Source organism: Stenella coeruleoalba (genome assembly GCF_951394435.1).
Source record: "Stenella coeruleoalba genome assembly, chromosome: 19".
NCBI classification, from domain to species: Eukaryota; Metazoa; Chordata; class Mammalia; order Artiodactyla; family Delphinidae; genus Stenella; species Stenella coeruleoalba.
Genome location: NC_137165.1, coordinates 43,405,019 through 43,417,718, shown reverse-complemented (window position 1 = coordinate 43,417,718; position 12,700 = coordinate 43,405,019). Strand labels below are relative to the sequence as shown.

At 35.8% G+C, this 12,700-nt stretch overlaps 1 protein-coding gene across 6 annotated transcripts in view; it reads left to right on the top strand.

The window, feature by feature from the left end:
* The window catches only part of GPATCH8 (G-patch domain containing 8), a 132,609-nt gene that overhangs the window by 104,125 nt on the left and 15,784 nt on the right, over positions 1-12,700 (top strand). For all 6 annotated transcript variants that reach the window (XM_079904170.1, XM_079904171.1, XM_079904174.1 and 3 more), the window contains one exon: positions 6,214-6,357. In XM_079904170.1, coding sequence (XP_079760296.1) covers positions 6,214-6,357 — 144 coding nt within the window. The remainder of the gene's footprint in view (positions 1-6,213; positions 6,358-12,700) is intronic.

Here is a 12,700-nt window from a genome sequence, read left to right as displayed (position 1 = left end):
CATACTTCTCTTATGCCTTTTCTCATTCTCCAGATCATATCACTATTTTGCTTTTGTGTGGTATTCAAGAGAAAAAGAAAGTTGTTTTCCTGTGTTGCCACATTCATACCAGAAATCCTGGTATTGTTGTTTTCTGTTAGTTTGTTTTTTATGTATCCAGCAAGCTTCCATTACTAGTGTTTGGTAAGAGTTTATTATCTGAAGAGTTTGTTGGATTTTGTACATACTGTCTGCAGATAGTGACATTTCAGCATCATCTTTTCCAGTTTTTACACCGTCCTTGCCTCCCTCCTTCCCTTCCTTCCTTTTCCTTGCTTCCACCCTCTACCTCCCTTTCCCCCTCCCCTCCCATTTCACTTCAGTATTACCATTTCAGCTACATCTTAGGAGTTGAGGTGTGTCATTTTTATCTCTCAGTTTGAAATATTTTCTACTTGATTATGATTTCTTCTTTACTAAGTTATTTAAAAGTATTTCTTAATTTTCAAATATGTGACTGTTTTTTCCCCTGATTATTGTATTACTGACTTCTAATTTAATTGTAATACAGAGAATAATACCAGTTGTTTGAAATGTGTTAAAGTGGTCAGTTTTCTTAAATGCTCTGTGTTTACTTGAAAAGAATATGTATCCTCTAGTTGTTGGCTGCAGTTTTACACATATCCTATTTGTTTTGAGACTGTTAATTGTATTCCTTGAATCAGCTATACTCTTACTAAATTTTTTTGCTTGCTTGAAGTATCAGTTACTGAGAGAAGAATGTTAATCTCCCACTGATGGTGGATTTTTCCATTTCTTCTTATAGCTTTGGCATTTTTGCTTATATATTTTGAAGCTGCATACAACTTTATAATTGTTAATAGATTGAGCCTGTTATTATAAAGTGATAGTTTTGCCTTAAAGTTTCTTTTGTCTGATATCAATTTTGATAGCTTTATTTTGGTTAGTGTATTTTCTGATGTCTTTTTCCACCCTTTTTCTTTTAGCCTTTTTTTTTTTTTTTTTTTTTTTTTTTTTTGTGTTACGCGGGCCTCTCACCCTTGTGGCATCTCCCGTTGCGGAGCACAGACTCCGGATGCGCAGGCTCAGCGGCCATGGCTCACGGGCCCAGCCGCTCCGCAGCATGTGGGATCTTCCCAGACTGGGGCACGAACCCATGTCCCCTGCATCGGCAGGTGGACTCTCACCACTGCGCCACCAGGGAAGCCCCTCTTTTAGCTTTTATAATCAACATTTAGTTGGATTATTTGTAGGTGTTTTATCTAGTCTTCCAATATCTTTCCCCCCACCCCAGTCTCTCTTAATTGGAGTATTTAATCTAAATATAGGTAGTGTCATTTCCAGTATATTTGGATTTAAATCTGCCATCTCATTTTGTCCTTTCTATTTTTTCCACCTCCCTTTTCCCCACTTCTTTTCCTCTTTATTTCTGCATTCTTTTGTTGGTCTCAGCAAGAAATAATTGGACTGGGGATGTCTAGCATATTGATGAAGTCACGGAAATTGATTAAATCACCCAGGGAGAAAGGAAAAACACAGTATCAGAGATGAAGAATTCTCTCCATGAGCTTATCAGCAGACTAGACACAGCAGAAGATAGAATCAGTAAATTTGAAGACAAGTCAATATAAATTATCCAAACTGAAGTTGAAAGAAAAAGTAAAAAAACAGAACAGACTATCCAAGATCAATGGGGTAATATCCAGACAGCTTAATACAATATTACTAAAGTCCCAACAGGAGAGAGAAATGGGATAGATTCCAAGAGATGATGGCTGAGAAGTTTTTTCTTTTCTTTTTTTAGTGGGACATAAAATTATGACATTTTAAGAGTAAATGAAATATATGGTAAAGTGGTCTCAGGCCCTTGGGAAGAAGAAAATTCAAACTTCTTTAGAACAAGTTAGGCTTCAAAAAACTCCTAGCTAGGGATTTCCCTGGTGGTCCAGTGGTTAGGACTCAGCGCTTTCACTGCCGTGGCCTGGGTTCACACCCTGGTTGGGGAACTAAGCCATGCAGCCAAAAAAAAAAAAAGAAAAGAAATCCTAGATAAAGCTCCCCAAAACAGAAGATCATAGTCATACCACAAATCCAACTGAGAAACTAGACACTATGGGCTAGAGTTAATGGAGAAAAAAGAAGAGTAGAGTCAGACCCCTTAAGACTTAAGATATTGGAGTTGTCAGCTCAGATTACAGTGTGTAAAACAAGCATATTTAATATGTTTAAGAATAAAAAGGGATTGAGATCATGAGTAAAGGGCAAGAGACCATATAAAAACTCAATGGGAGGATTTAATAGCATTTTGCACAGAGTTGAATATTAAATTGTAACACATCTGAAGAAGTATCAGGATGCAGGAAAAAATGGAGAGAGGGAGGGCAAGAAAGAAAGAGAGAGAAATGGAAAATACGTGAAGAGTTAGATGATAAAGAATGAGAAGCTCTAATGTGTCTAGACAGAGTTCCAGAACGAAAGAAAGAAAAAGAATAGGGCAGAGGCAGTGTTCAAAGAGGAGATCCCAGAATTTGATGAAAGACACAACTCACAAATTCAGGAAGCCTAATGAATCTCGAGCAAGATAAAAAAGAAGTCTACATGTAGACACGTCCTGGTAAAACTGTACAATACCATAAAAAATACACAATCTTTGAAGAACTGTTGTAGTAACATGGAAGTCAGAATACAGTGTCAATTCTGTTATAATCTAATGGAATGTTGAATGTGCTCAGAGCAAACAACCATCAACCTAGAATTGCACACCCAGCAAAAATATCTTTAAGAGTAGAGATTAGGGCTTCCCTGGTTGCGCAGTGGTTGAGAGTCCACCTGCCGATGCAGGGGACACGGGTTCGTGCCCTGGTCCGGGAAGATCCCACATGCCACAGAGCGGCTGGGCCTGTGAGCCATGGCCGCTCAGCCTGCGCGTCCGGAGCCTGTGCTCTGCAACGGGAGAGGCCACAATGGTGAGAGGCCCGCATACCGCAAAAAAAAAAAAAGAGTAGAGATTAAAAATAGATAAATTTTTGGATAAAATTTGCCACCAGAAGACTCTTCTAAAAAAATTTCAAAGAAAGTATTAAAGAAAGAATGTGATTCCCTTTGAAAGACTTGAGATGCAATAAAGAATCTCTTATAATCAATATTTAATTGGATTGTATGTGGTTTTTTTGTTTTCTGTTTTTGCGGTACGCGGGCCTCTCACTGTTGTGGCCTCTCCCATTGCGGAGCTTAATAGCCAGACAACATGAAATTGCCCAGGATGCTGAGAGAAAACTATTGAGAAGGATCGAATAGGGAAAAAAATCATAATGTGTTATATATTCACTTTTCAATTTTAACTAATTTATCCAAATGAGTTCAATACTGGCATTCCACAAAATACATCAGCCTTCTCTTGCATACTGATTAAATAGCTCATGTGAGAAATAGTGGAGAGATGTTAGATGATAGAGATGCTTTGAAAGTGTATCCAAAAGATACTAAACTGAATAAAAGAAAGGCAGATTGTAGAGCCTTTGAAATGAGATTTATCTTTAGGTCTGTTAACTAGAAGGAGCTACTTATCTACCCTGCTGTAGAAGGCTAGCAAGGAATCATTTATCATTCCTTTCCCCTTCTCATTCTTCTGTGCTGCTTTATAGCAAATGAATATTCTCAACTTGCTTTGAGATGTCTAGTTTTTAAGTGGAACTGCTGAGGCAAATTGGACCACTTCTTTGGATCAGTCCCACAGTTTTGAGCCAAAACCTCATTAAGACTAATAGATGACCAACATATCTGTGTTGGCTTTTCAAAATTAGCAGTGCATCTTATTTGGAGAATAATCTTGTAGTGTTTAACCCCATAGCTGGCCACAGTCTCAAGTAATGCTTTTTGCTATAAAGTCTAAAAAGTTGAACGTTAATAGTTACTCTAGCTTCTTGTGGTTAGTAACTTGCCTGGCATATCGTTTTCTGTCCTTTAACTTTCAACTTTCTAAGTCCTCATGTTTTAGGGATATCTCTTATAATCAGCATGTAGTTGGATTTGTTTTTCTGACAGTATTTTATTTTAATACTTTACATTTCTTGTGATTACTTATAAATCTGTTTCTTACATCTTTTTACTTTCTATTTTCCTGTTTTTTGTTGTCTGTCTTACCTTTATAAAATTGAAGTTATCTTAATCTTTCCCCCTTTGCTACTCCTATTTTTCTGATAACAACCCTTGGAATTCTAATACAAATTATGCTTAATTTAACAAAGTCTAAAGTTAACTCCATCTCAATCAGTAGAAGGACTCTAGAACGCTTTAATTTCAAACACCCTTTCCTATTATCTATGGCTGTGTCTGCTAGCATTTTTTTTTAACTCTTTTCCATCCTGCAAGCTAGGTGGTGTTGTTACTGTTGTGATTATTAATCTGTATATTTATTAATTTCATTTCTTACCACTTACTTTTAGTATTTCAGACCTTTTGTCTGGCATCATTTTCCTTCCTTAAAACAGTGACTTTCAAGTCCTCAGTAAGAATATTTTTAGTATTACAACCACACAAACACAACTGAAACAAAAGTTTTAGAAGACAGTATTTACCTTTATTATGTGAAATATCCTCTGTATTTTTCTACTCTTTTTTTTTTTTCCTTTTTTTCTGCCTGTTACAATCTACGAAATCAATGTCATGACCCACTAGTGGGTCACAATCTATGATTTCAGAAATACTGCTTTAGGAAGTTCCTTTTTAATGAATCTGTAGGTGGTAAATTCTCTTTTTATCTGGAAGTACCTTTATTTCATCATTTCTGAAAAATATTTTCATTTGGTATACAAATGAAAATGTTTTCTCTCACACACCAAAGCATACTATCTTCCATCTTTTGATGTTGCTTTTGAATCTTCTGTCAATCTGATTGTGGGTGATCCTTAATTTTTTTCTGGGTAGTAGTATGATTTCATTGTCTTTGCTCCCATAGTTATGGGACTCAGTGAGTGTTTCTAGGTGCTTATTTTTATTTAGCCTGTGTGGTATACCTGTGCTTCCTGTACCTCCGGAGTCATGTCTTTCATCAGTTCTGAAAAATTCTCAGCCATTATATCAATAGAAATATAATTCACTTACTATAAAACTCACCCTTTTAAAGTGTACAGTTCAGTGGTTTTTAGTATATTCCACAAGGTCATGCAACCATTGTTACAATCTAATAGCAGAACGTTTTCACCACCCTGCTACATTTTTTTGAGCTGTATCTTGACTGTCTTTTAACCCATCCCCTAGATAGTTGGTGAATTTTTTTGTTTATTTTTTACAATTAGGTTTTTCAGTTGTAAAAATCTCATTTGGTTCTTTCTGCAGTCTGCCTATTTTTTTGGTTTTGATTTTTTAGTATTTTATGTTTGCTAATTTTTGTAATTCCATTTTATATTTTAAACATTTTATAGTTACTTTATATTCTGTAACAGACTATTCCAAAATCTGAGTTCTTGGGAACTAAATCTATTGCTTATTTTTTGTGACTCTTGCTTGTGATAGATTTATTTCCTTTTGTGTGTATAGTAATCTTTGATTGTAACTCATATTTTATTGATCCTAATCTAGGAAAAAATTTGGGACCAAAATTGAGGATGCTTTCTGAGAATATATTTTATTCCCACTGCCAAGACCCAGAGATCCTGGGATTTCCAGCCTACTTCCAGGTTCTTTTCCTTACTAGTGAGGCTTCTCAAGTTTAGTTCCCCCACCTTGCTTAAACCTCAAGCACGAGTGTCACCCACATGTCCTAAGGAGAGCACTTGCCCATCACAGCTCTGATTTCAGTTTCAGGTCATAGCTGATTTTTAAATTTTGTTTTTTCTTCTCTGATTGCCCTTCTTGGGGATTTACTTTTCTCTCTGTGGTTCCTGCAGTGCAGTGAAAATTGTGTTTTATATATCTGGTTAGTTGAGGGGTTTTTAGCCAGGGATAGGAGTAGGGAATGCCACAGTATCTAGTCCACCACACTGCCAAAAGAGAAAGTAAAGTTAAACTCTGAACTTTGTTTGAAGACAACCGTTAGTATAACCACACGCTAATTACCGCACCATATTGCTACTTCTGCTCTGTCTGACTTTAACTGGTACCATAAAATGTTATGAAAAGCCCTTTTTCCCTCTTCAGGGAAGACAACTTTTTTATAACATTCACTTAAAACTCTACCAAGTCATTTTTTGTTTTATTTTGTGGTTCTTACAGGATTATGTTGATAAAGAGAAGGCAATTGCCAAAGCGTTGGAAGACCTCAGAGCCAACTTTTACTGTGAACTCTGTGATAAGCAATATCAGAAACATCAGGAATTTGACAACCATATCAACTCCTATGATCATGCACACAAGCAGGTGAGGAACAGTTAATTTCTAACAAAGAAAAAGATACTTTATTTGTTATAACTATTGCATTTTATGAGTGTACCCCAAAAAACTTGTTGACTATGGTTTCTTGTATCTGCCTGTCTTTATCTGAGGTCATCTGACTGATTTGACTTTTCTCCAGTGACAGAGTCCTGACATTGACCTCATCCTTCCAAGATTGTATCTAGAGTGAAGAATTGTGAGCTTCATAAATCGTGCATAAAATTTTTGGCTTTGAGTGGTTTCTAAATTTGTATTTTTCAACTAAGGATCACTGGGAGCTTTGTTTCCCTTTCTCCCCCTTTCTGAACTTGTTAAAGTTTGAATAGTTATCTCAGACTGTGGTCATTTCCTCTTCTGTATCTAAGAATTCATGCTGTATTGGTTATTTCCTATCAGTAAGTCATTTTGTTACTTGGTATACCTTGGAGGATAGATAAATTTTGAGGAGGAAAATCAAGTTAGATGCTATTTTAACTTCAACAGAAAATTCTGATGCTGCATGTTGAAGAGCTTGCTGAAAAATGAATTACACCTTCTTTATGGTCTTTTTCTTTTCTTTTCTATTCTATTCTTTTCTTTCTTTCTTTTTTTTCTTTCTTTCACTGATTTAGAAAAGGAACTTATTCCTAACTAGTACTGGCATAAAGAAGGCGGCAATAATTCCCTTGGGGGATTTTAGAAGGAGGAAATGAATCTTTACATCTCTAGAACAATTCTAACTTATTAAAGAATTTTGAGCCATTTGATCTTAGGTGACTTTAGCAGAACTTGCTAAGTCTTTGGGGATACAATGGTTGTAGTTGTTAAATTTGTAAGATTTATGAGCATTACTGGAATGCTCTCATAAGCTGGACCTGTCAAACCAACTTTTTTTTTTTTTAACCTTTGTTTCATCTTCCAACCAACCATAAGATTTTAGTGCACATAAAAGGCGAGCTTTGACTAAGTTTTCTTTTACTGGCACAGGAATAGTTTGTAAGCTGGTTGTGGTCTTATACTTTTTCCACATTTAACTACACCTAACCAGTTTAAGATTCTTCCACTGATAGAGTTATATTGAAGACAGCTTTTCAACTTTTTATACAACTTTGGACATTGTTTTAATATATTGTCAGCTCTACTTGATTTGAGGAAGAGAAATCTAGAGAGCATATATATGGACAAGATATATTAGCAATTACCTTACTACTTCAAAGAATCATCTGTCAGGAAAGACAAATGCAACAGTGAATATTGCTTATCCAGTAACTTCTCCAGCTTTTTGGTGTGTGTGTAGTTCAGATTTGGGGTTTTGTTTTTGTTTTGTTTGTTTGGAGGAATTAACAAAGATATTTAGCATCTAAATACATTATCTACCATTTTGGGCTCTTGAGAATTTCTTCGGTTAAGAATTGTGTATGATAAATTAAAAGAATTGATATATGTATAACTAAATCACTTTGCTGTACACCTGAAACTAACACATTATAAATCAACTATACTCCAATATAAAATAAAATTTTTTTTAAAAATGAAAAGATTCCAGAGGAAACTTTAGGCACCAAAAAAGAACAATTAGAAAGATTACATTTTTAGTTGAAAGAAGTTTCTTGACTTCCCTTTCAGTTAGAAAATAATGAACCAGGAAAAGTGTGATTCAAAGTTGAATCATGTATAGACTTGCTTTTTAAGGGGAAAAAATTCTATCAGAGCAAAACAGATTTACAAGTTAAATCTGAGCAAAAATACGGAACTAATAAAATTCGCATTGACAACATTAATGTGATGGATGGTAATGTTTTAGTGATGGTGCTCTCAGTTTGAGAGTAGGAGAAATTATTACAACTGATTCATTTGAATTTGACATGTTTATTCTCCTGTGCACCTTGTGTTGCCTCTGTTCTCTCATCACTTTTCTCTTTTGCAGTGATTCTCCATCTGGGGAGATTTTGTCCCCCAGGGGACACTTGGCAATGTCTGGAGACATTTTTGATTATCGCAACTAGGGAGATGGTGCTACTGGCACCTAGTGGGTAGAGACTAAGTGTGCCGCTAAACATCCTACAATTCACAGAAAAGCTCCTTGCAACAAAGAATTACCTGGCCCAAAATGTTGATCAGTAGTGCTGAGGTTGAGAAACTCTGTTCTCTTAAGACTACTGAAAAACTTTCAAATACATGTGATATTGTGGTATTGTTTGGCCTTTGTTTGGTACAAACCAGTCAATTTCATTTTAAGTCCCCAGTTATGTTGTGAACATTTCTGTGTTCTCATCTAAATGATCTCAAATATTTATTATTATTACTCCTTTTTAGATTATCATCAAAATGAAAATACAAAATTAAGGATTTCTTATATTGAACTACCTTATCCATTAATATAGAATATATCTGTGATCCCTGGTCTGGGAAAAAAGTCTTTAGCTGGTGTGATTAATGAATGCATGTAAGTTTATTTGTTCACCTTGATCAAAAGCCCATCTTAGGTGGGCTGTTCTTAAACAAAGAACAGATGTGGTATAAGTTTGTTATTTTGTTTGTTTTTTGGTAGTGTTCTCTATTTGGTTAAAATGTAGGCTTTTCATCTTTCTTTATACTGTTCTCAATGCAAGTGGTAGAATCTTGAAACAGAATGCTATAAATATATAAACAAAAAAATGCATAGTACTGAATTTTTTATAGTTACTTTTCCCTGCCCTTAGAATTCCTAAGGAGACTTTAACTGACCTTGGTACAACACAGCTAAGTAATCCCTAAGAGGAGGAGGTAGGTCCTATTTTTCATTCCTCTTTGACGGACATGAACTTACCATACAAATGGACCTACCATTTTCCAAATTTATGCTCTAAAATCATAAAGACACCCTGTCTTGTCTTCCAGGAAGGCACACAGGATTATTATGAATCTGAGATAATAGGTAAGTACATTCAACCCTATATTAGTAATCCCTAGTTTGCATCTTTCATCAAATTTTCACCATTAAAATTTTCCAGAGAAATAATATGTTAGTGGTAAACTTACCAGTGTAGGCAGGATCCTGAACATGCCCTTATCTTTATTAAGCACAAGTAATCTCTCAAAAAGGAGCTATGTGGTCACCCTTATTTGTGGTGATTTTTTATCCCCCTGCCCTTTGGTGCTGTGTGCATCTCACTATTCACTCGTTTTTCTCAAATTTTCTAAGATATTTTGTGAAGAGAGTCATTAATACACAGATATTAAGACCCAGCTTGATTTTCAGAGATGAAAAACCTAATTAGACATTTTGGCTCTTTTTAGCAGTTCAATCCTCTTTAAAAGTGATAATTTCATACATTTTGAAATCTTCAAGGGTAAGCCTTCCATTCCTCAAGGGATAACCCAATGTATGATTCATTTTTATATATGTTAGTTCTGATATGCCTGAGTGCTCGATAAACATTAGTATTCATCTTCTACCTTTGTTGGCTTAGTTATAAGTTAAAGTTGACTTTGAAACTAAACATTTTTCCGTCTCTACCTTCGTGCCTCTTTATTTTGCATATCTTTTTAAAGAACATATCTGCTAATGAATATAACAATGGAAACCATTTCTTTAGTCTTGCAAGGTTTAAATTTCAAACTCCAAAGAATATTCTCTTTCCCAGAGGTAAATTTGTAGCAGCACAGTGCTCGGTGCCTTATTTTAATGCTGGTGTGTTTTGGTTTTGCTTTTGCTTTCTTGGTGCCTTATTACCCACTCAGGATTCTTCCAGTCTTACTCTCTTTTATTTGTGCCACTAAGGGGCTCTCCTCACTAGCCTCCGGTACATAAACTAGAGATCACAAATTGTCCCACAGATGTACAATTGACCCTTGAACCACACGGGGGTTAGTGGTGCCAACCCTTCCAGGCAGTCGAAAATCTGTGTATGATTTATAGTTGGCCCTCCATATCTGAGGTTCCTCCCTATCTGTGGTTCCATATCTGTGGATTCAGCCAACCCCAGATCATATAGTACTATAGTATTTACTGTTGAAAAAAATCCACATATCAGTGGATCTGCACAATTCACACTCATGTTATTCAAGGGTCAGCTGTATTTTGCCTGGTCTTTGTAGTGTCAGTTTTTTTCTCCTTTAATTTCAGTTGGTTCCCAACTTTTTAAAATGAGATATTATATCATTCAGGCTTTGGCTTATCTTGAAAAATTGAAACATCTGAGAACATTGGGCCTGCATATCAACTTAACAGTTGGGTAAAGCTGATTAGTTGCCTTCTCTTTAGAAAGGCATGTTCTCATTCTCCAATTAGATATGGTTTCCACTTCATCTCTTCTCTTACATAAGCCTGTGAGACTCATTACATTACCTACCAAATCCCTCTAAACATTTGAATTTGTGACCCAGGCCTGTACCTTTCCTTCTTTTCCACACAGGCTCCCACAGGTTCTCATTGACACTAGGGAAGTAGCACATTGAAAAGATGCCTTCTTATTCCTCCTTAGTGTTGGGTACAATTTCCTTGCAATTTCAAAACCATCTGTGGTAGTCCAATCCAATATCAAAATCTGGTACTGTAAAGCAGCTTTGAGAAATTCCTTTAACTTGTACAAAGAATCAGTATCTCCATCAGAGGAAAGAATGCTTTCAGCCTGCCTCTTCTTTTTGCTAAGGTAGCTTCAGTATGAAAACCCCTGTACTTCAGTACATTTTTTAAAAAAAGAAATACGAAGGTCTGTTTTATCTGTAAAAGTAGTGGTTTCCTGAGCTTTATAAATGACTGAACTAAAACAAATCAAGCTATAGCAGCCATTAGTGATTTCTCTATTCTGAATTGTACAGAATAGAATCTATAACTACTACATGGTTTAGTTAACTTTGTCTAAACTTTGTCTAATACTTCTGAATTGAAGTATTTTCTGAGAAATTGTTTGGTGATAGAAGGAATGATCATTTTTGGACTTCACATAAACTTCATTCAAGTTTGGACTACTTTCCACTTGAAGGTTCACTATTGACTGGTCAGATTTTTTTGCCTCTCGATGCATTTGATTCTCTGTATGCTTGGCACATGTAACATCAGGACAGTAAGCACACCAGAGCCAATTGAACCTCTGGGAAGCCACTGCAGATCTGATGAAATGTAACTGTATTCCTTTTTCAGTGCAACTTTGATATTCAGTGCAGGTGTTGGGGGGGGCAGCGCAGAAGTAAAAACAAAATTAAAAAGGCAAAGTGAGAAAAGATAATTCTAGGGCTAAAAGAAAAGGACCTTTCTAAGAAGTGAAATCCCTAAGATCAGATACCAATGAAGATATTTCATAGGTGCTGTATATTTTGGGTGTTTATAGAATGTTTATACTTAGAAAACCATAAATTGATTATTGTAAAGATGTGAAACAGGTTAGGAAAATCATAAAGTATTTATGAATCCCAAAGCTTCATAAATGTTGACTTAAATAGCACAGTTCACTTCTGAAGAGATTATTCTTTGAGAAGCAAAAGCAAGTGTGAAGAGAGGAATGTATCTCAGAACTAAAGCATATTGTAGTTGTATTTTAATAACCTGTATCAGAGAGGTGAAAATTTTAGGTTCAGTGATATTTTGTACACTGTGGGATACCATTTTCTTTGGGACTGTTTTGTCTAATAAGAGAATTGACATCATTTGGCCAGTCTTCCAACAACTGAGCATGATTCGAGCCTTTTCACCTGTTAAATCTTATATACCCACCACCTCTGCTTTTGTTGAGAATAGGTTCCTTACACCCTGCTCTCACAACCTAGTTAACCTTGGAAAACTCTGCATCTGTTTAGGGAAGCTGTCTGCTTTTGTGAGCCGAGGTAACTTTAAACAGACCCTGGAGCTAAGGTTGCTGGTAAACCCTGTATTCTCATACTATGTATTTCTAACTCTGTTCTTTATCTTGACACACAATTCCAAAGTGAATAAAAATGATTCTACCTAATTTATGTTTTGTAGCTTTCAACTGGTTTTCTGCTTCTATACACATGCATTCATCACAGTGATGCACTGTGGCAGAGATTCTGGGATGAGCCTGTATGTTCTATTGTAGTCTGAAAAGTTAAAGCAACTTAAGGAATGATGATAAGTTTGTGAGCAACAGTACTGAAAAGAGAACTCTGAACTAGGATGCTGCTGTTCCATTTGCTTTGGACCTAAGCAACTCTTAACGAATTATGCTCCTTCAGATTTTACCTAGAGGGCAAATCTTTGCCTCCAGATATGATCTCTAGAGGATTATGTAGATATACTTAAAACTTGTTATCCACAAAACCACAGTGGTATACCATTTCACACCTACTCAGATGGCTAAAATGAAAAAGACACAGTAAGTGCCGGAGAAGATACGGAGAAATTGGAAAT